Source organism: Papio anubis, chromosome 3, assembly GCF_008728515.1.
Source record: "Papio anubis isolate 15944 chromosome 3, Panubis1.0, whole genome shotgun sequence".
Classification (NCBI taxonomy): domain Eukaryota; kingdom Metazoa; phylum Chordata; class Mammalia; order Primates; family Cercopithecidae; genus Papio; species Papio anubis.
The window spans coordinates 3,739,357-3,763,720 of NC_044978.1; the positions used below are offsets into that span (position 1 = coordinate 3,739,357).

Here is a 24,364-nt window from a genome sequence, read left to right on the forward strand (position 1 = left end):
CATCTCATTAATGAAAATGAATTGCAAATGTTTTCTGCCCTTGGGTATGCATATTAAAAAATATTTAACATTTAACGAAATCAATACTGAGACAAGTACTTACTAAAATACAAAGTGTTTCCATTGAAAAAATACTGTAATTAAACTTGTTAAAAATATGGGTATATATTTTACTCTTTTACAAAGGAAATAGCATTATACCCATTGAAACAATTATCTTTCTTTTAAGTGTATCCAAAAAACGAAAAGATCATCACAAACCCTAATGTAACTCTAACTTTTCTAAAGATGAGAAATGTTTTAAAACTCCTTAAGTTGTCACAGGCTCAGTGGCCGATCGTGTATTTATCAGTAGAGAATGTTCTTATGTGCTTCTGTGTTTATTTTGGGTAAAATTTAGTCAGTTGTCAAAAATAGGCCTGAAATAAGGAGATACATTTTCCTAGAAGAGATATAATTGTGATAGAATATAATCACTTACAAATATGAATAAACAAATTATAACACCTTTATGGAAAACTTAAATTTGCCATGGAACTTTTTAAATAGAGAAAGTTTCTCCTTTGCTAATTGAATATTTAAATAAATTTAATGTACTGAGTTTTTGGATCCAAGTGCTACTTGCAGTTTATGATGAAAGGCACCTATCCGTTCTTTCTGAACTGGCCAGTTCAAGATGCAGTGAGATTTAAACATTCCTCTTCTCAAACAGAGTGCATGGTTCAGTTTATAATCTGGAATCTCCTCAAGGAAAATCAATATAATGGAATCCAGATTTTGTTCAATAGCTTGTTGAACGGCATGATGTACCTTGAATCTAAGTAAAGAAAAGTATCGAAGAATTAATACACAGTTCTTAACAGCCAGAATCACTACTATTTAAAATAGTCTGTAACAGAGTTTAAGCTGTTACTGAAACTCAGGGTTTTTTTTTCTTAATTTTATTTTTAAAATTATTTGAGTTGAGTAATATTGGTAATATTTAAAAGTTTAATTGAAGCCGGGTGTGGTGGCTCACGCCTGGAATCCCAGCACTTTGGGAGGCAGGTGGGCAGATCACCTGAGGCCAGGAGTTCAAGACCAGCCTGGCCAACATGGTGAAACCCCATCTCTATTAAAAATACAAAAATTAGCCAGGCATGGGGGCACACACCTGTAATCCCAGCTACTCAAGAAGCTGAGGCAGGAGAATTACTTGAACCCGGGAGGTGGAGGATGCAGTGACCTGAGATCACACCACTGCACTCCAGCCTGGGCAACAGGGTGGGACTCCATCCAAAAAAAAAAAAAAGTTTAATTGAAAAGCAAGTACACACTTAAAATTTCACAATGTTTACCTACCTTTTGCATAATGGGTCTTTTAATAGATGGTGTGTTATAATAAAAATAATTTTTCTGCTTCTTTTGATGCTGTTAACAATTGCTTCCAGTTCAAAAACACCTGCCTCAAAGTCCCTTTCTTCCAGACAAAATTTGAGAGATTGGTCTTCCTTTTCCATTGAAGAGAAATGTTCCCAGACCCAATCCTTATCTTTATGGGCGTGAATTATATATGCTGCATATTCAAACTGTTCTGTCTGTCTGTCTATTTCTCTGAAACCAAGAACTCGATGTACTGAAACATTCCAGTAAAAAGATATCCTCCAGCCCTCAAAGTGGATGAGAAGTACAACAAAGATAAAAATCAACAGGATACTGGTATTGATCATGAAAAGGAGTTCAAAGGGGGCACTGTCTTTGCAGGATGATGTGTCAAAAAGTCTCACTGGGAACCCATGATAGTGAGGTGGAGTGTTGCAAAGGTAGTGGCTTGACAGCTCAGGGATGTTGGCATGGGTCTTGTTAATCCAGTTAACAAACCAGGCGATACTTTCACATGTGCAATCAAAGGGATTAAAGCGCATATCTAAGTTACTCAGGTTCCTGAAAGCTGGCCCAAAAACCTTCTTCTCAACTGATGTTATGAGATTCTTCTGAAGGTTCAATGACTTTAGAGACACCTGATTATCAAAGACAGACTCTGGAAGTGTGTTTAAATTATTCAATCCTAAATCAATGATCTTTAGTTCAGATAAATCCTTGAAGACCTCAACTGGGATCTCGTCAAAGCCATTAGACTCCAAGTTAAGGATGTGGAGGTGAGACAGACCTTTTAGGAAATAAACAGGACCACCAGGGTTTGCGTGTTTCCAGAGCCGTGCTAAGTTGTTATGCTGCAAATCCAGAATTTCTAGTTTCTCAAGACCTTCCAACATGTCATCATTTATGTTGGCTATGTTGTTGTTGCTTAGATCCAGAATGGTCAGGTTACCAAGAGGCTGGAATGGTGAAGGAGAGCAATCCACATTTTTAAGGGCCACCCTTCGGAGCATCAGTCGTTGAAGGCTTCGGACCAAGGCAAAGGAGTTCTTAGTCAGTTGCAGGTACTTGTTGTAGGAAAGATAGATTTCGAAAATATTTTCTAGACCACTCCATTCCTGGCCTGTGAGTTCTTGCCCAATTTCATTAAGGCCCAGGTCAAGTACTTCTAGGTGGCCCAACCAAGAGAAGGCACCACTCTCTATTTTTGAGATTTTATTCTTGGTTAGGTTGAGTATGTGTAAGGGAGAATGAGCAAGTGATACAAATGTTTCATTTGTCAAAGTTTGCAAACTTGTAAAGGAGTTGGATAGACTTAAGTATTTCAGGTTTATCAATCCTGTGAACATATTGCTTTTTATACCTGAAATATCATTATCTTCCATGTTAAGGTGCTCCAAACATGTTAGCCACTGAAAAGAAAAATCATCAATCTTGGGGAGCGAAGCAAGGGAAATACTTTGTTTAGTAAAAGACCGTTTCAAATTCAGGTACCGCACATTGAAAAGCCCGTGCAAAGAGTGAGAGAGCAAATGCTGTATATTATTATACTCCAGGAAGAAATATTCTAGATGTGGAAGCCAAACAAAGGAATCGTTACCAATCACATTTAAGTTGTTGTGGGAAAGATCGAGCATAGTGAGGTTTGTCCACTTTAGTCCCAAGAAAGTTGTATTGCTGGTGGTGGACAGCTGGCTGTTACTCAGAGACAGATTCCGAATGCTTGTGTTTGCTAATTCCAAACATAGCTTCTCTGTGAGGCTGGGACCCAGCTGGACGTTGTTCAGAAAGAGGCCCAATAATCTTCCAATTGCGTGAAAACACCCTGGAGAAAACTAAAGGTGGAAAAAAAGAGGTTAACAATCAAAAGCACAGACTCTGTAAGGCTGTTGAAAAGCTTAGATGCAGTTCTGGTTTTTTTTGTTTTTGTTTCTGTTTTCGTTTTTTCCTGAGATGGAATCTCACTCTGTCGCCCAGGCTAGAGTGCAGTGGAGCCATCTTAGCTCACTGCAACCTCCGCCTCCCGAGTTCAAGCAATTCTCCTTCCTCAGCCTCCTGAGTTGCTGGCATTACAGGTGCCCGCCACCACGCCCAGCTAATTTTGTATTTTTAGTAGAGACGGGGTTTCACCCTGTTGGCCAGGCTGGTCTCGAACTCCTGACCTTGTGATCCACCTGCCTCGGCCTCCCAAAGTGCTGGGATTATAGGCATGAGCCACCGCGCCCGACTCAATGCAGTTCTTTACTCCATCTCTACTCACCCTTCACCACATCCTGTGGGCAGAGCATTTCTCCCCCTTCCTCTAATGCACGAGTCCTTCCTTACAGCGCCCACCTCTTGCTCCAACCTCTGACTCCCCTGGCCACTGGCTAGCTTCTGCTCAGCATTCACAGCCTCAGCTTAGATGACACCTTTTCAAGGAGCCTTCTCTGACCTTCCAGTCCAGGATCAATCTCCTGGTACTTTTTCTTTATCACCATGAGAACAATTGCGATGAATAAACTGCTCATGAAGTCACTCATGGACTGCCATGAAGTCACTCTTTTCTTTTCTTTTCTTTTCTTTTTTTTTTTTTTGAGACAGAGTTTCGCTCTGTCCCCCAGGCTGCAGTGCAGTGGTGCGATCTCAGCTCCCTGCAACCCCCGCCTCCTGGGTTCAAGCGATTCTCCTGCCTCAGCCTCCTGAGTAGCTAAGATGAGAGGCGACTGCCACCACGCCTGGCTAATTTTTTTGTATTCTTAATAAAGACGGGATTTCACCATGCTGGCCAGGCTGGTCTTGAACTCCTGACCTCATGATCCACCCCCATCTCGACCTCCCAAAGTGCTGGGATTACAGGCGTGAGCCACCGCACCCAGCCTGGCGGGGCTGTGATTTGTAATGTGTCACTTGGGGGATGGTAAGGCTAATGGAAAAAAAGAGAAGTGTTGAAGAAAGGGTGCTTTATCATAAACAAATGAGTTAAAATGCAAAGCCGAAAATTATGAAATTAAGTATGATAAATCTACATGATAGCACTATTTTACAGGCAGTAAAATTTAGCTTTGGAATGATTCTTAATTGTATGGGAGATGTTCATGATATCATATTAAATCTAAAGAGCAGGAGAGACCATGATCTTCGGTGGGCGATATAGCATAACTGTTAGGAGCAGGGCCTCCGGTCCCAGCGAGCCAGAAACCCAGCGCTGTCCCAGGTGGATCCTGTGGGGCCTGAGATGTGTCACGTTAACTTTCTTCATCTCAGTTTTCTTTTGTGAAAATGACAATTAAGAATAAGTTGATTAGGCCGGATGCGGTGGCTCACGCCTGTAATTCCAGCAGTTTGGGAGGCCAAGGCAGGCGGATCGCCTGAGGTCAGGAGTTCGAGACAGCCTGGCCAACACGGTGAAACCCCGTCTCTACTAAAAATACAAAAATTAGCCAGGCGTGGTGGTGGGCACCTGTAATCCCAGCTACTCGGGAGGCTGAGACAGGAGAATAGCTTGAACCTGGGAGTTGGAGTTTGCAGGGAGTCCAAATCGTGCCATTGCACTCCAGCCTGGGCAACAAAGAGCGAAACTCAGTCTCAAAAAAGAAAAGAAAAGAAAAGAAACTAAGAATAAGTTGATTAAAACTACTATATACATAAAATATTTTTTAAAATTTATCACAGTACTTGACACACAGTTAAGTGCCTTAAGGATTTAAAAAAACAGTATGAATTTCAGTACAGTAAGAATTTAAGCTGTTGTTTTTCCTTATAATTATTTGGAGAAAAGCCAGGGAAAATGTACCCAAATGCTAACCGTGGTTGTTTCTGACTATGGACATTTGAGTGATTTTTTTTTAATCACCCCTTATTATTATTGTTTCTCATTTATTGATATATTTAATACCATTACTATCATAAATGTCTTAATCATAGAAAATGCTGTTTAAAAAAATAAAATGAATAGCTTGCACAAAACATCTTAATATCTCAGGATAAATTTGTACGCCATTTATTTTTATGTCTGAAAATGAATAGAGTTGTAGGTAAGGATTTCCAGTAGTCTTGTAGCCGGGAACAAAATGAGTGTAAAATACAGACAACCTGTATATGAAAATACGGAATCCTATTTAGGGAAAAGGAGTCAGTCGACAGGACCGAGAGAAAGCAAAAGAGCAGGGAAGTTATTTCTTTCTTCATGATCCAGGACACATAGCCCTCCTGTGCGAATAACAGACAGCCTTCCTGTGCCCAGCTATCCCCAGGCCCCTGCGAGTTAGCCCACTGCAACCTGGGCGCTGTCCGTGCTGCACAGAGCCCTCTTAAAAAAAACAAACAAACAAACAAACAAACAAACAAAAAAAAAAACATAATCCTGTAAAATCCTCAGCAGCCTTTGTTTCTTTGTAGTCAGCTTCGCTTGCTGAAATGCCCGTTGCCTTCTCGCAATGTAGTTTCCTACTTTCACTAACAAATGTGCCTTTCTCCACCTACAACTGTCTTGGTAAATTCTTTTACCCCTGTGCCACCCGTCCAGACAGTTGTTGCTCCCCGTGACAGCAAATGATTAGCCTGAAGATCACGATTCCAAAAAGAGACAGTCCTGTCAGTTATTTAAGCTGACTTCATTGTAGGAAGGTTTTTATAACAACATGGGGCTGCTTGTCATTTCCTGAGCCCTGCCTATGCCAGACACGGTCCTAAATTCTTTACCACACAGTCCTGTGAGGTAGAGTCATTATCACGCCCGTTCGAAAGCTGGGAGGCTGGAGAGGGAGAACTTGAATAACTTGCCTGATAACACGATGGTTAAAAGACAAAGCCCAGAGACCAGGCCAGCTAACCCAACTGTGAACCTGGGGCTCTTGACCATCGTACTCTTTTATTAATAATTCTTTCAGAGAGTTTGTGTGACAGAGAGCACTATTTCCACTTTGCAAGTGAGGACACAGACTCAGAGAGGTTAAGGATGTTCCCAAGGTCATGGCACGGGGGTTCCACCCAGTGCTGCAGGACCGCAGAGTCCCGTCTCCCGACCTCTCCTGGGGCTGCCTGAGCTCTCACGAGGGTGGCACCAATGCCCCCAAGCAGTAGGTGTGAAGGAATGCTGGAAGACAGGCAAAGGCTAAAGAACGTCAGATTCCTGTGTCTGTGACACAGATAGGGACTACCCACCTTAAAGGCAGAATGCAAAATAATTTTAGCTTACTTCTTACCTCTTTAATTTGATTCGATGATAACTCTAACTTTTTTAAAGATGAATTGGCAAGGATATCAAGTTCTTCACTTTTTAGCGCTTGGATTTTATTGTTTGATAATAGAAGCTCTTGGAGATTTTCCAGCTGAACCTGAGTTCCTAATTTTGTAGATGACAAGCCATTATGAGACAGATCTAATGTGATTAAATTCTGAAGGGAAAAAATAATAAGCATATGTTAGAGTCTTGGTGTCAAAAACAGTTCTTTTAAATGTAAGTACATCTTAAAAATATTTCAACAACAAAATCAACACCTCTGTATCATTCTGTTGAATACTAACAGTAAGCATAATAAAAAATCTTTGTTCTGATTAATCTTTGTTATGTTATAATCTTTGTGATGGTTACCCTTGAAACCATTGTAGGAAGGATTTTATTTCTTACTTCAAGAATCATTTTATTTCTCTTACCAAAATAAGAAGGATTTAAGCTTACTTATGATATAAGGAACATTGCTAATTTATAAACTTATTTTTCATAACCATTTACTTATGATGCAAGGATTTTCACGTGGCTTATCAAACACAGTGTCATGCATTCACCTTGAAAATAAGTATCAGAAAAAAGAACAGAATGTTTTCTTAAAAAGCATGAGTAGAATTTTGCCATCTATTTAATTTCAATTTTAAATAGATTTTTATACTGAGAAAGATTCATAGTTATATAAATTTTGGATCATGACTAGTACAGAATATTAACTTTTGTTTGCTTGTCAGTACTGTGGGATATTTTATCACCCTTTGCTACTTTTGAATATGTACGCTTCAAATTCAGGCAAAAGGTAAGGAAAAGCTGATGATACCAGTTAAGGCAAAATCTAATGTAATCTCTATTAACGAGAAGCAAGTTTTTTAATTTAAGTCTTTACAAAAATAACATTTTACAATGACTTCTCTAGCAAGATTTTGAGGCCTTTGTATTTGAAGATATTTCATCCACATTAGACTCTAAGAAGACCCAAGAGAAGATTTAAAATAGCCAGGGAGCAAATCACTTTATGTTTCACAGCATATTTACATTTGTAGACTATTCTTGGCATCTGAGGAAGAGCAATGCTCAATTTTTTGTAAGGCCATAAAATGAAGTAACTTGAAAATCACTTTGGTTAAAGAAAAACACTTAATAATTGCCTCAGATTTAGAAACAATAGCATGCGTTTTGTTTGTTTGTTTGTTTGTTTGTTTTCTGGTGCTCTAAAGCATTGTAGGGTGAATATGGTTAACTATGATTTATTGTATATTTTTTAAAAGCTAGAAGAGGGTATTTTGAATGTTCACAACACAAATGAGAAACATTTGAGATGATGGATATGATAATCACCCTGATTTAATCATTATACATTGTATACACATATTGAAAGATCTGCATTCTAGATCTCATAAATATGTACAATTATTAAATGTCAACTAAAAAGAAAAGAAAAAAAAACAAACTAAAATTCAAGCAAAGTGTTGAAAAGAAAAAGGTAGCCGTCATTGAAAAAGTGACACCACTATTGAACAAGTCATTGAAATAGCCATTGAGGAGATTTCTTAAACCAGGAGTAGGTAATTTTTAGTTGAACAATTCACTTGATCATTGTATCAATTTGTTAATTTTATTTAAGTCAGACTTTGGACTCTAGACTTTTTTCATGACTTCACATACTAAATCAGCAGCATTGAAAGTTTAGTGTCCATGTTCTTATGGGATATTCTGATTCTTCTCTGTTCATTACTTCTGCCTCTTGCATCTAAGTTCTGTTTCTAATGGGAAAAAGCGAGAGAGGCAAACATTGAAAATTAAGGATGAAACTGATTTAAGAGTACATTTTCTCTTTTGGAAGCATTTTCTATTATAATGGCAGTATTTGTGGCAAATTGGATTAGATCAAATTTCTTCCTTTTTCTTACTTTGATGTTTAGATAGTAAGTCTAAGGATGGATAAGTGACTTTAAAACATTAGTAACAATAGACATTTTCATCTTACCTTCTGCTTTACAAAGGGATTACTTTTAATTTTCTGGATTGAGTTGGACATGAGATGGAGTTCCGTCAAATTCGTGCAGAAGGCAAAGGTTTTATCAGAAAGTTGAGATAGCTCATTGTGCTGGAGGTTCAAAACTTTTAACATGGGAAGTTTTTGGCACAATTCTGGCTCCAGTTTTGAGATGGAGTTAAATCCTACATCCAAGATAGTTAGTTGGCTATATCTTGTAAAATTGGCAGCTGGTAATCTTCTGAGTTGATTATGGGTAAGATTCAACACTGTTATGTTTGTGGGGAGATCATCGGGTACCTGAGTTAACTTCAGGTGGCTGCAGTCAGCAACTTCTTGGCTAACAGTGCATTTGTTGGTGGAGGATGCACACAGCATCCCAAAGGGCAAAAGTCCCCACCAAAAGTAGATATAAGGCAAAGTCTGTCTCATGATTCTGCTGTATAGAAGAAACATTAAAATGTATGAGCAACATTAATAGCAGATGACTTTCAAATGCATTGGTATATTCCTTGTAAAATATACCACCAAAATATGACTATGTATATTACGACTCATACTCTTATGCCCTACAAGTGCATATTATACAAGTAATACATCAAACAGAAACATTTCAAACAGTACAGAAAGATAAAAAACAGAACATCCAAACTTCCTTCCCATCCTTCACCTTGATCCCAGTTGCAGCGGCAGTGTCTCTCTTTTGATAGGTTCTATCTGTAATTCTCATGATTACCTCCATAAACTTAATATTCTTGCCCTTCTATTTCTTCATTTACTGATTTCACTATAAAGATAAGGAATTTAATTATATTTTTCCTTCATTCTCTTCACTTCTCTTTAGTTAATTTTGTTTGTTTGTTTTTGATTTTGTTTTGTTTTGTTTTGTTTTTGAGACAGAGTCTCGCTCTGTCACCAGGCTGGAGTGCAATGGCGTGATCTCAGCTCACTGCAACCTCCGCCTCCTGGGTTCAAGCGATCCTCCTGCCTCAGCCTCCCAAGTAGCTGTGATTACAGGCGCCCACCACCACTCCCGGCTAATTTTTTGTATTTTTAGTAGAGACGAGGTTTCACCATGTTGGCCAGGATGCTCTCCATCTCTTGACTTCGTGATCTGCCCACTTCAGCCTCCCAAAGTGCTGGGATTACAGGTGTGAGCCATCGTGCCCAGCCAGTTAATTTTTATTTTATTTAAAATAAATAAGTACATTTTTCTCCACATTTCTTCCATTCTTACATTTCCTAAAACTGTCAGCTATAACATTGCTTGACATTGTCAAGATGTGAAATGTTAGCATGTTATCCTGAAACTCTGATTACATATGAGGTCCTTGGCCTACATCAATCCAGAAAATCTAAAGTCAGTAAATATCATTTACAATTTTAAAAATTATTTGTGTTTATTTATTTATTTTTAGAGGCAAGGTCTCACTCTGTTGCCCAGGCTAGAGTACAGTGGTGCTATCATGGCTCACTGCAGCCTCCAACTCCTGGGCTCAAGGGCTCCTCCCACCGCAGCCTCCCAAGTAGCTGGGACTACAGGCATGTACCACCACACCCAGCTAATTTTTTATTATTTTTTTAAATTTTACAGAGAGATAGGGTCTCGCTATGTTGCCCAGGCTGGTCTCAAACTTTTGACATCAAGTGATCCTCCAGCCTTGGTTTCATAAAATGCTGGGATTACAGGCATGAGCCAATGTGCCCAGCCTCAATTTTGCAATCATATAAATTTTACAATCATATAAATAAATATTCACTGCAGATCATAATGTAACTGAAAAATTCTTATCACCTACTAATGTAGCTGTCATAGTATCATAGTGCAATGCATTCCTCACATGTATATAGTGATGCTGGTGTAAACAAACCTACTATACTACTAGTTATATAAAATATAGCACACACAATTATGTACAGTGCATAATAGTTGATAATAAATGAATATGTTATTGATTTATGTATTTACTATACTTTTTGCCATAATTTTAGAATGTACTCCTTCTACTTATTTTTTTTTTTAAGTTAACTGTAAAACAGCCTCAGACAGGTCCTTCAGGAGGGATTCCAGAAGAAGGCACTGTGATCACAGGAGACGACAGGTCCATGCATGTTGTGGCCCCTGAAGACCTTCCAGTGGGACACGACGTGGTGGAAGGCAGTGACATTGAAGATCCTGACTCTGAGCAGGCCTAGGCTAATGTGTGTGTTTCTGTCTTTGTTTTTAACAAAAACGTTTAAAAAGTTAAAAAAAAAAAAAAAGAAGAAAATTAAAAGTAGAAAAAAGCTTATAAAATAAGAATATAAAGAAAGAAAATACTTTTGTATAGGTGTACAATGTGTTTGTTTTAAACCAAACATTATTACAAGAGTCAAAAAGTTTTGAAAAATTAAAACATTTATAAAGTAAAACAGTTATAGTAAGTTAATTATTATTGAAGAAAGTATGATTTTTAAATAGGTTTAGTATAACCTAAGTGTATAGTGTTCATAAAGTCTGCAGTGGTGCATAGCCATGTCCTAGGCCTTCACATTCACTCACCACCCACTCACAGACTCACCCAGAGCCGCTTCCAGTCCTGCAAGCTCCATTTGTGCTAAGTGCCCTATGAAAGTGCCATTTGTAATCTTTCCTACCACATTTTCACTTACCTTTTCTATGTTTAGATACACAAGTACTTCCCATTGTGTTACAACTGCCTCCAGTATTCAGTGCGGTCACAGGCTGGCTGTCTGGTTTTGCAGCCTGGGCGCCACAGGCCATACTGTCTAGTTTTGTGTTAGCACTCCCTTTGATGTTCCCACAATGCATTTCTCAGAATGTATCCCCATAATTAAGCAACACGTGACTGTGTTCTATTTCTTTGGGGTAAATTACTAGGATTGGAATGGCTGGGCCATTTGGTGAGGCTGTTTGATTTTATGAGAAACTGCCAGATCTTTTGGGAAAGTATCGCACCACCGACTTTCCTGATAACATTTGGTGCCTATTTTTATTTATTTTTAGTCATTCTGGTGAGTATGTAGTGATAGCTAATTATGCTTTTAATTTGCATTTTCCTGTGGACTAATGATATTTAACAATTTTCATGTGCTTATTGTTCATTTATCTTCCCTTATATATTCAAATATTTTGCTCATCTATTCGATTGTTTCCTTTTTATTTTTCTGTTGTAGGAATTTTTTACATATCTCAGTATCAGTCCTTTGTCAGATTCCTATTTTGTAAATATTTATTCCCAGTGTGTGGGTTGCCTGTTTATTTTCTTACTAATGTCTTCTTAATTATGATGAAGTCTAACTTATCATTTTCTCTTTTATTGTTATTGTTTCTGTGTCTTCTCTAGAAACTTTTCCTACTCCCATTACTTAGATACTCTCCTCTAAAAAGCTTTACAGTGTTAGCTTTTATGTTAAGGTCTGTGATCTTTCCTAAATTAATTATTGTGTATCCATGAAGTAGGAGTCGCAGTATTTTGTGTGTCAGACCTTTTTCTTCTGAGAGAAAAAAGAAAAAGTCAGTCAGACCTTTTTCTTTTGAGTTGGAGTCTCGCTCTGTCGCCCAGGCTGGAGTGCAGTGGCGTGGTCTTGGCTCACTCAGCCTCCACCTCCCAGGTTCAGGTGATTCTCCTGCCTCAACCTCCCGAGTAGCTGGAACTACAGGCGCCAGCCACCATGCCCGGCTAATTTTTGTATTTTTAGTAGAGATGGGGTTTCACCATATTGGCCAGGCTGGTCTTGAACTCCCGACCTCAGGTAATCCACCCGCCTTGGCCTCCCAAAGTGCTGGAATTATAGATGTGAGTCACCGTGCCTGGCCCAGTCAGGCCATTTTTTAAAGAGACTTTCTTTCCCCCACTGGACTGTTCTGTGCCTTCCTTAGAAACTGAGTAAATGTTTTAAGTGAGGGTCTATTTCTGGGCTGTCCACTCTCTTCCACTGAAATACTTGTCAGTTCTTAGGCCAATACCACATTGTTCAGATTACTGTAGCTTTATAACAAGTCTTGAAGTTCAAAGTGCAAACCCTCCCATCTTGCTCTTTTTCTAGATTGCTTTTTCCGTGCTATGGTTGGTGGAAATTATCCAATGTTGTGTATTCTTTATTATTAATTATTGCTTCTCACCAGAATGTGAAGCTATAATAGTAGAGGACATAGTTCTTATTCCATATGGTGTTGTCTGTGTTTAGAACAACGCCGGCCACTTTGTCGGCTCTGAAGAAATAAATATATGTTGAACACATAGCCGATGTGGTTTGGCTCTGTGTCTCCACCCAAATCGCATGTCGAAGTATAATCCCCAGTGTTGGAGGTGGGGGCTGGTGGGAGGTGACTGGCTCATGGGGCGGAGTTCTCACAGTTGGTTTAGCACCACCCTCTCGGTACTGTTCTCCTGATAGTGAGTGAGTGAATTCTTATGAGATTTGGTCATTTAAAAGTGTGTGGTGGCCGGGTGCAGTGCTCACGCCTGTAACCCCAGCACTTTGGGAGGCCAAGGCAGGCAGATCACCTGAGATCAGGAGTTTGAGACCAGCCTGGCCAACATGGTGTAACCCTGTCTCTACTAAAATACAAAAATTAGCTGGGCTTGGTGGCAGGCGCCTGTAATCCCAGCTACTGGGAAGGCTGAGGCAGGAGAATCGCTTGAACTACCGAGGCAGAGGTTGCAGTGAGCCGAGATCCCACCACATGGCACTCCAGCCTGGGCAACAAAGCAAAACTCCGCTCCCGCTCCCCCCAAAATAATAGATAGATAGATAGATAGATAGATAGATAGATAGATAGATAGATAAATAAATAAAAGTGTGTGACGCCTTCTCCTTCTCTCTTCTTCCTGCTCTGGCCATGTGAAGGTTCCAGCTCCAGCTTTGCCTTCTGTGATGGGTAAAAGCTCCCTGAGGCTTCCCTGGAAGCAGAGGCTGCCCGTACAGCTTACAGAACCATCAGCCAATTAAACCTCTTTCTTTATAAATGACCGGTCTCAGGTATTTCTGTAGAGCAATGTGAGAATGCACTCATACGGTAGTTTTCCACGGGCATTTAATAAGCTCAGGAAAGCCACTCTTATCTCCATACATTGTCACACTTTATTTTGGTGGGATGTGTACCCAATGTGATACTCTCTGGTGTGATCAAAACCTAATTTCAGATATTTTAAAAAATCAAATACACCCACAAACTATGGAGATGAAGCAATGGTAATGATATCTAAACAGATATTCCACAAGATCTAAAAGTCATGACACAAAAATTATTCCAGTAAGTTTCAGATAATAAAATCGTCTTAGGTCACTAATCCTAGGAAAACAGAACTAATGTGAGTATTTAGAATTATTCTAATATACTTAAAAATAGTGATTTTACTAATATTCTAATTTAGTTCTCAGAAACAGGAAAAAAAAACCTGACTTCTATAAACTAGTATTCCCATCTCATGGCTTTTATAATTCTGACACTAATCATTGTAGAGCTGTGCACATTCTTTATATCCACAGGCCATGAGGAATGCCACAGCCAGGCCAGCAAGGATGCACGTTGCTGACTTGCCCAGGTGCATGAAGAATGCAGGGCTGGCAATGATGCCTCTCGAGTGCCAGGGACCAGTTCCCCACCCACCCCCTCTCTGACAGTCTCCCAAACCTCTCTTCCAGTTCCTTCAGAACTTCCTACCTCTACTTACCAACTCACAGGTAAAGTCCCTACGATACATTCTCCTTGCTTAGGGGAAAGGTGCCCCTCTGGTAGGGCTCCGGCTAGAGGTCAGAATTGCTGAGGACTAATCCATTACAAAGCATATCCCTGAATGACTGAAGGACTTTCCCCATCTGAAGACATTTCATCAGTGGGCAAAACTCACCTAATGCTAGGCGGGAGGGGTGAAAGAGGAACAGACATGGAGAGAATCTTATGAAATTTCAGAATTGCAACCATGCACACAAAAATCCTAAAGCCTTCATTTCCAAAGAATAGAGATCTTGATTAATAAAAAACTTCTCATCAGTAACGTGAACTGTTGCGGGAAGTCAGGGACCCCGAACGGAGGGACCGGCTGAAGCCATGGCAGAAGAATATAAATTGTGAAGATTTCATGGGCATGTATTAGTTCCCCAAATTAATACTTTTATAATTTCTTACACCTGTCTTTACTGTAATATCTGAACATAAATTGTGAAGATTTCATGGACACTTATCACTTCCCCAATCAATATCCTTGTGTTTTCCTATGCCTGTCTTTAATCTCTTAATCCCGTCATCTTCTTCGTTAGCTGAGGAGGATGAATGTCGCCTCAGGACCCTGTGATTGTATCAACTGCACAAATTGTTTGTAGAGCGTGTGTGTTTGAACAATATGAAATCTGGGCATCTTAAAAAAAAAAAAAAGAACAGGATAACAGCGATGTTCAGGGAACAAGAGAGGTAACTTTGAACTGGCAGCCGGTGACCTGGACAGAGCTATATTTCTCCTCTTTCTGTAGCAAATGGGGAGAAATATCACTGGTCTTTTTTTTTTTTTTTTTTTTGAGGCCAGTCTCGCTCTGTCACCAGGCTGGAGTGCAGTGGCGGATCTCCGACCACTGCGGCTGCCTCCCGAGGTTCACGCCATTCTCCTGCCTCAACCTCCCCGAGTAGCTGGGACTACAGAGGCCATGCAGCCCGGCCTAAGTTTTTGTATTTTTTAGTAGAGGCGGGGTTTCACCGTGTTATGCAGGATGGTCTCGATCTCCTGACCTCGTGATCCGCCCGTCTCGGCCTCCCAAAGAAGATGCTGGGATTACAGGCGAGCCACAGCATTATCACTGGTGCTTTTTTCTCAGCCAGGAACATCCTGAGAAAGAGAATCAGCCCTGAGAAAGGTAGGCCTGGGCAGCTGCCCCAGGCGTGTGCCGTCTTTTATGGTCGAAGCCGAAGGGATGAAACAAGCCCCAGTCTCCTGTAGCGCTCCCAGGCTGATTAGGATGAGGAAAATTCCCACCTAATAAATTTTGGTCAGACAGGTTATCTGTTCTCAAACCCTGTTTCCTGATAAGATGTTATCAACGACAATGAGTGCACAAAACTTCATTAGCAATTTTAATTTCACCTCATCCGGTGGTCCTGTGATCTCGCCCTGCCTACATTTGCTTTGTGATATTTTATTACTTTGTGAAGTGTATGATCTCTGTGACCCACACCCTATTCATGCACTCCCTCCCCTTTTGAAAATCGCTAATAAAATCTTGCTGGTTTTACTGCTTGGGGAATATCACGGATCCTGCTGACATGTGATGTCTCCCCCGGACACCCAGCTTTAAATTTCTCTCTCTTGTGCTCTTTCCCTTTATTTCTCAACCCAGCCGAGACACTTAGGAAACAGAAAAGCCAACGTTAAATATTGGGAGCGGGTTCTCCCGATATCTGGTGCTAACGTGGTCTTTCTTTTTTCCTAAGTGCATGTGGGAACCTGACTCCCTTTGGCAGGTGCGGTGAAACGACATCGGCTTGGTTCACAGATACGTGTGTTCAACTCCCTGACGACTGGTGAGCAGTCTGTGTATGGTCTGGGTTAACTATGGGACACACAGAGTATAAAAATTATACCTATCTCTTCTGTATTAAACTCTGGTTAAAACAAGGAATGATTTGGGTGCCCATGGAAAATATGGTCTCTCTATTCAGGGTGGTGGAAAAACACTGTCCTTGGTTTCCTAAAAAAGGAACCGTATATGTAGAAGTATTGGATCTTTTTACAGCATTCCAGGACTTTGTCTCAACAGGGAATTGTGCTCCTGTCACCGCTTGGGATGATTGGGCCTTGGTGCGTGCCATCCCAATACCTCCTCAACTTTTCTCTCACACGGCCTTCGTTATCTGATCAGCTTCTCCATTCAGCTACTCCTCTTTCACCTAACCATGTTGAAAATTCAACGTCTAACTCTGGTGACTTTGGCTTAACGTTACCCCTTGATGATCTTACTTCTTTTCACGAAGAGCAAGTACTTGCAGCTCCCGTGGCCGTGGCCGTGACTCACACAGCCCAGGACCATAGATATGCTAATTCGTCCCTCTTCAAACCTTTGCAGCATTTGTCTCTAGGTGTCACCTAATGGTTCTGGGACCAAACTACAATTTACCTGTAATTCTGCAGGCCTTCCCCTATCCACTTCAGCCCCTCACCCTCCTGTCGTTTCAGTTCCTCAACTGGTCACGTTGCCATCCCCTCAGCCTGCTTCTTTGTGTCCTTCTTCGCACATGGACGCCAGCAATCACCGGTATACTTCTGCTTCTTCTACTCCTTCAATTCCCCTTTCTCACACTCTCATTCTGGTCTGCGTCGATATGCGCCGCTTAATCTTACTTTAAAAAAAAAAAATTTAAGGATGCTTGTACTCAGTACGGTCCTACTTCTCCTTAGGTTAAAATGGTATTGCAAACTTTTTGTACAGAGGTCGCTTTGCTTCCTTTAGACTGGGACATTTTGACAAAAGCTGTTCTGACCCCATCTCAGCATTTACAATTTCGTACTTGGTGGTCAGAGGAGGCCTGTCCGCAGGCTCAGCTAAATCGGACTCATGGCATTCTAGTTACTCAGGCTCAGCTCACAGGCTCCGATCGTTTCTCTGATACTTATGCCCAGTTAGGCTTTGAAAAACTGTAGACTTTAACTCAGTTGGTTTCTGAACAGTTACAGCTTAAAAATGTGGGACCCTCTCTTTCCCCCTGGAATTCTCCTGTGTTTCCACTAAAAAAGAAATCAGGCATGTGGCGGATGGTAACCGACTTAAGGGCCATTCACGCTGTAATGAAACCTGCCCCTGCTTCAATACCTAAACATTGGCCTCTCATAGTTACTGATCTTAAAGATTGGTTTTTTCATATTGCTTTACATAAATCGGATTGTGAAAAAATTGCTTTTACTGTATCATCTATCAATAATCAGGAGCTTGCAGCTCGTTATCAATGGAAAGTACTTCCTCAAGGAATCCTGAATAGCCTGACAATCTGCCAGCTTTATGTTGGACAAGTGCTGTCACCGGTTCGAGCCCAATTTCCCCAGGCCTATATTCTTCATTATATTGATGATATTTTAATTGCTGCCCCCACTGATAAAGAATTAATTGACTGTTATCAAATTTTGAGCCGCCGTGTTACTGAGGCTGGATTACACACCGCCCAGGATAAAATTCAACAGACCACCCCTGCTCAATATTTAGAAATGATGGTCGAATAAACAATGCATCCAACCTCAAAAAAATTCAAATTAGGAGAAATTCCCTAAAAACTTTAAATGACTTCCAAAAACTTTTGGGTAACATTAATTATTTAAGACCTACTTTAGGCATTCCGACCTATGCACTGTTGAACTTGTTTTCTACTCTGCGGGGAAAGTCCCATCTCTGCAGTCCCAGGACTTTGACCCCTGAGGCTTCACTAGAACTGGAATCCGCAGAGGAAAGAATCCAGACCGCCCAGTTATCTAGAGGACAGCCGTCTCAGCCTTCTCAGCTTCTGGTTTTCGCTTCATTACACTCCCCTACTGGACTAACAGTTCGAAATAATGATTTAGTGGAGTGGTGTTTTCTTCCTCATTCTGTGTCAAAAACTTTGTCTGTCTATCTGGACCAAACTGCCGTAATAATTGGCCAGGCTCGGTGTACAATACTTCAAATTTCTGTATTTGATCCGAATTTAATTGTCGTTCCTTTAAATCGGCTCAAAGTTCAGGCTGCCTTTCAACATTCAGCACTGTGGCAAATTCACTTGGCTGATTGTATTGGTGTTATTAACAATCATTATCCAAAAAACGAACTGTTTGATTTTATAAAAATGACATCTTGGTTGGTCCTTCGACTAACCGAAGATCAGCCCGTTCCTGAGGTTGTTGCAGTGTTCACCGATGGCTCCAGCAATGGAAATGCTGCCTATGTAGGTCCTACAGACAAGCTTATTTCTACTTCTTATACTTCTGCTCAAAAGGCAGAGTTAATTGCTGTGATTACTGCCTTACAGGATTTCCCCAAATCTTTAAATATTGTCTCTAATTCTACTTAACATGGGAAAGAGGATGTGCTTGGGTTTCACCAGATCATCAAACAAAACCCGCAGAGAAAAGACGTCGGTGTCAGAGATTGCCTTCAGACGTGGTGAGATCTGTGCCAGCTTCTTAGAAGCTGGCACACAATCACAATGGGTCTAATTCAATCCTCTCTGATGGCAATGGAGACTCATCCAACTAATCCCACTTCTAATTACCGTTCTTTTTCTCCTTACAAACCTAAAAATCTCACCATTTCTATTAGTCTAAAAATAACATCCCTCTGTTTTTCTCTTCCTCCTTCAGCACTCAATCTCGCTTATAATGAGTTTTATTTAATGATTCTCCTCTTTATACTTTCTATCTCACCAGTGCCCTCTCACACTGATTTACCTGCTACACATAATCATTCTTATTGGGCTTATGTGCCTTTTCCTCCACTTATTCGACCTCTCACCTGGATGGATGCTCCTGTGGAAATCTCCACTAATGATAGTGTGTGGATGCCTGGAGCTACAGATGACCATTGGCCTGCTCAACCAGGAGAAGAAGGCACTGCATTTAATGTTACCACGGGTTATAAATACCCGCCTCTGTGCCTCGGACATGCACCTGGTTGTATTCATCTAGAAACTCAAGTCTGGGCTGCTTATCTTCCGGAGAGATCAGCTACAGAGGAACCGGGACATTTGGTCTCTGGCCTTTCCCTTTCTCCTTTAAAACAAATGAAAGGGGGAGTAATGGGAGATGCCCCATACTTTCAATACAAACCTGCAGGAAAACCATGCCCTAAACATTTTGAGGGCCCATCTAAAACTTTAATTTGGGAAGATTGTGTTAATTCACATGCAGTAATATTAAAAAGTGACTTATATGGTTTAGTAATAGACTGGGCACCAAAGGGCTGTTTAAAAAACCATTGCTCCTCTGGTGGAAGGGAATGCCTGGAGGCTACTTATTTTATTTCTTATCAGGAGAATGAGAATCATCCTTCTACTTTGCATAGGAGGTTCAGCTCATTCTTTCCCGTAAAATGAGAAGATAAAGGCATTACCCTCCCCCCCGCGCCAAGGCCTCGTATGATACTCCCCATTCTGAACCCAGAACACCCAGAACTTTGGAAATTGGCTATTGCCATGTCTGGACTGTGAGTATGGGAAGGGGAAACTATTCTGTCTGTTGTCCCCACTACTGCTCCAGTCTCTCAGTATCAACGTAGATCCAGACATTCTGCTTTACTTACCTCCAACCTGACTGTTCCCATACAGAGTTGTGTTAAGCCTCCTTACATGCTGTTAGTGGGAAATATCAAAATTTGGACGAACAATCAAACTGTCCAATGCATTAATTGTCATTTGTACACTTGTATTAACTCCCATTTTGACTCCAGGAAAAGTGTAATGTTGGTTCGAGCTCGAGAAGGAATCTGGATTCCGGTAACTTTGCCCAGACCTTGGGAATCCTCTCCCTCGATGCATTTAATTAATGAAGTGTTACAGCGAATTCTAAAAAGATCTAAGAGATTTGTTTTCACTATAATCGCTGTGATCATTACAGTCACTGCACTGGCCACCACTGCCGGAATGGCGTTACATCAATCTATTCAAACAGCTTATTTTGTTAATAATTAGCAAGCCAATTCCACCCAAGTGTGGAATTCTCAACAAGGCATTGATCAAAAATTGGCTAATCAAATTAATGATTTAAGACCGTCTGTTATTTGGCTTGGAGATCAGGTAGTGAGTCTCGAACATCACTTGCAAATGCCGTGCAACTGGAATACTTCTGATTTCTGTATCACCCCATATTCCTATAATGAGACTGATCATTCATGGCAAATGGTCAAGGGACATCTTCTGGGAAGGGAAGATAATTTATCATTGGACATAACTAAATTAAAGAAACAAATTTTCGAAGCCTCTCAAGCTCACTTATCCATTGTGCCGGGAGCTGAGGCCTTAGATCAGGTGGCAGAAAACCTTTAGGGATTGAACCCCACGACTTGGATCAAGTCTACTGGGGGCTCTACTGTGGTGAATTTTGGAATTATGTTTCTCTGTTTAATCGACTTGTTTTCAGTGTGCCCGGGCCAGTCAAAGAATCCTGCGTCAAAATCGAGAGAACGAACAAGCCTTCATCACCAAGGCACATTTATGTAAAAAGAAAGGGAGAGATGTTGTGGGAAGTCAGGGACCCTGAACGGAGGGACCGGCTGAAGCCACAGTGGAAGAACATAAATTGTGAAGATTTCATGGACATTTATTAGTTCCCCAAATTAATACTTTTATAATTTCTTATACCTGTCTTTACTGTAATCTCTGAACATAAATTGTGAAGATTTCATGGACACTTATCACTTCCCCAGTCAATATCCTTGTGTTTTCCTATGCCTGTCTTTACTTTAATCTCTTAATCGCGTCATCTTCTTCGTAAGCTGAGGAGGATGAATGTCGCCTCAGGACCCTGTGATTGTATCAATTGCACAAATTGTTTGTAGAGCATGTGTGTTTGAATAATATGAAATCTGAGCATCTTAAAAAAAAATAGAACAGGATAACAGCGATGTTCAGGGAACAAGAGAGGTAACTTTGAACTGGCCGCAGGTGAGCCGGGCGGAACAGAGCTATATTTCTCCTCTTTCATAAGCAAATAGGAGAAATGACGCTGAATTCTTTTTCTCAGCAAGGAACATCCCTGAGAAAGAGAATGCACTCTGAGGGTAGGTCTATAAACGGCTCCTTTGGAAGCGTGTGCCGTCTTTTATGGTCAAAGCCGAAGGGATGAAATAAGCCCCGGTCTCCTGTAGCGCTCTCAGGCTTATTAGGATGAGGAAAATTCCCACCTAATAAATTTCTGTCACACAGGTTGTCTGCTCTCAAACCCTGTTTCCTGATAAGATGTTATCGACGACAATGCGTGCCTGAAACTTCATTAGCAATTTTAATTTTGCCCCATCCTGTGGTCCTGTGATCTTGCCCTGCCTCCATTTGCTTTGTGATGTTTTATTACCTTGTGAAGTATGTGATCTCTGTGACCCACACCCTATTCATGCACTCCCTCCCCTTTTGAAAATCGCTAATAAAAACTTGCTGGTTTTACAGCTCGGGGGGCATCACAGATCCTGCCCACATGGGATGTCTCCCCCGGACACCCAGCTTTAAATTTCTCTCTCTTGTGCTCTTTCCCTTTATTTCTCAACCCAGCCGAGACACTTGGGAAATAGAAAAGAACCCAGGTTAAACATCAGGAGCAGGTTCTCCCAATAATGAACCACTGGAAAACAATAGAGATAAGCTTTCCAAACATTTAGAGAAAATTATTTTGAATTTAAAATTTCATATCCAGGCAAGGGGTATAGTGGCTCATCCCTGTAATCCCAGCACTTCAGAAGGGGTAGGTGGAAGGATACTTGAGACTAGGAGTTCAAGACTAGCCTGGGCAACATAGTGAGACCCCATATCTAAAAAAAAAAAAAAAAAAAAATTAGAAATTAGCCAAGTGTGGTGGCACAAGCCTGTAGTTCCAGCTACTTCGGAGGCTGAGGCAAGAGGATCGCTTGAGCCCAGGAGGTTAAGGCTGCAATGAATCATGATCACACCACTGCACTCCAGCCTGGGCAACAGAGCAAGACCATGTCTCTGAAAAACAAGAAAATCACCTTTGGCCAGGCCAAAAAAATTACCTGTGGCTCATGCCTGGAATCCCATCACTTTAGGAAGCTGAGGCTGGAGGATCCCTTGAGCCCAGGAGTTTGGGACCAGCCTGGGCAACATAGGGAAACCTCATCTCCACCAAAAAGTTTTTAAAAATTAGCTGGGCATAGTGGTTCACACCTGTGGTCCCAGCTACTCGGGACACTGAGGTGTGAGAATTGCTTGAGCCAGGGAGGTCAAGGCTGCAGTGAGCCACAATCATGCCACTGTACTTTAGCCTGGGCAACACAGCGAGACCTTGTCTCTAAATCAATAAATGAAATGAAATGAAATAAAATTAAAAAAAATTTCACATCCACCTGAATAACTAAAGAAAAAGGTACGAGTATTTTGAGATATGCAAAAATGCAGTAAGTTCATAGCCATATGATCTGTATGAAAACATTATTCTAGGACATGCTTCAGTAAAACAAGCAAAAATGCAGTTAAAGGATGAAATGAGAGTGAAGAAAAAGTTGCTGTTGAATGAGATCTACCAGAAATAAAGAAAATGAAGAAGCAATTAAAAAGAGTCTCACTTGGCCTTAGAATTTTGGAAATATTTTGTAAGGGCACATGGAATTCACATTCTTTGTCCAAGTGAGAGACAATGTTGTCTCATGGTTAGGACATGGGGTCTGGAGCCAGACTACCTGGAGTTAACCACTATTCATAGTTTGATTTGTAAACTTTGCAACCTTCGTATTAGGTTAATACATAGGCACGCCCCTGTGCAGACACAAACCAGCACATGATCATCTGTAAACCTGGGAGTCAACTTGCTGAAGCCAACTCCATTTTCGCCCGAGTACCCACAGTTGCCAATGCCAGTTTCTGATCTTCCTGTACACCTGAACATCTTTCCACTTCCCCACTTCTTCCATTATCCTTCGTGACGTGAAAGAAAGCCATTTACTTACTCCTAGGCACACCTGAATGTTCTCTCCTAGCCAAGACACTGTCATACGATGCCAGCTGCTGTCTCCCCTCCTGCCAATAAAACTAACAAAAGGGGACACGCTCTTTTAACATCTTGGAGTTTTGTTTCTTTAAGGTAAAGATGTGATTTGTTAAAAAGGTGTTGCAAAATGATTTCCATAGCTTCCCTAATGTGTTTTTTCCAGGTACAGAATGCTACAGAGGAAAAAAATTAAATACTGCATAAATAGATGATCAAATTAACCAGATACTGGTGCTTTTACTTGTATTCTGAGTTATACCCTTCTCCCAAGCCCATGTCATCTCCCGGTTCTTCCACTTTCCTTCCTGAATGATTCTGACTGGATTTCAAGCACCAGATCCAAGAAAGACCAAAGAAGGTTAAAACCATACACATTCTACTAACGAATTCTACTCAGCACGAGAGACCCTGCCCAGTAAGAACGTGAAATGAACACCTTCACTTACTTGGATGACTGCTGGCCATTCCTTTTTTCTTTAGTCCAAATCCAGACATTTCATCAGGGAAATGTGTGGCAAATAGGCGGCACTCTCGAAAGTGAAAGTAAAGCTTGAAAAAAATGCTTTTATGTTTGGTGCATTCCAAGAAGGGCAAAGGGAGAAAACAAAAACAATCTCCTACACCTCAGAGAGGTATTTCAAACTGCTTCGAGAAACATCTTGTTTTTATTTTATTTTAACTTTTTTAAAGCTGAGATCCTTGGATTTCATTAAAAGGGTCACAGATATAGCAACAGCTGAAGTCAAAAGTGGGGACCTCACCATTTGATGTGGACGGGTCTGGACATCTACAAGTTAACGAATAACAGTGAATCCCTCGATTTTCTGCTAGACTCATGCAAAGCTGTCAGAATTGGGTAGTGTATGGTCACAGGGACAGAAAAAAAAATCCCTAATCAAAGCTAAAGTACTTTCACTTCTTCTGTCTGGCTTTTATCTCTTTGCAACGCTGTAAAATAACACTGGCAGAAGTTAACCTCTTGATCCAGGAAGAAACTGAGTTTCACAGCAAAGGAAGAGCCGATCATGGCAGAGCCGAGAGGCAGTCCCATTCCTGCTGATCCACTTTTCAATGGTCAGACGCGTTAGGGAACAAATCAGTATGCCCAGTAAAGTTCAGATTAACTAGGCATTT

General features: G+C 40.8%; 1 protein-coding gene across 2 annotated transcripts; it reads right to left on the bottom strand.

Annotated features, from left to right (window-relative positions):
- Positions 1-364: 364 nt before the first annotated feature.
- TLR3 (toll like receptor 3) lies at positions 365-24,133 on the bottom strand. Of its 2 annotated transcripts, XM_021939040.2 has the most exons (6): positions 23,677-24,133; positions 16,677-16,899; positions 8,556-9,003; positions 6,546-6,737; positions 1,342-3,194; positions 365-817 (listed from the first exon to the last, which is right to left on the bottom strand). In XM_021939040.2, the coding sequence occupies exons 3-6, from the start codon at positions 8,994-8,996 to the stop codon at positions 589-591; spliced, it is 2,715 nt and encodes a 904-aa protein (XP_021794732.1). In that variant the 5' UTR covers positions 8,997-9,003; positions 16,677-16,899; positions 23,677-24,133; the 3' UTR covers positions 365-588. The 2 variants fall into 2 exon arrangements, with proteins under 2 accessions (XP_021794732.1, XP_003899477.1); XM_003899428.5 differs by lacking the exon at positions 16,677-16,899.
- Positions 24,134-24,364: the final 231 nt, after the last annotated feature.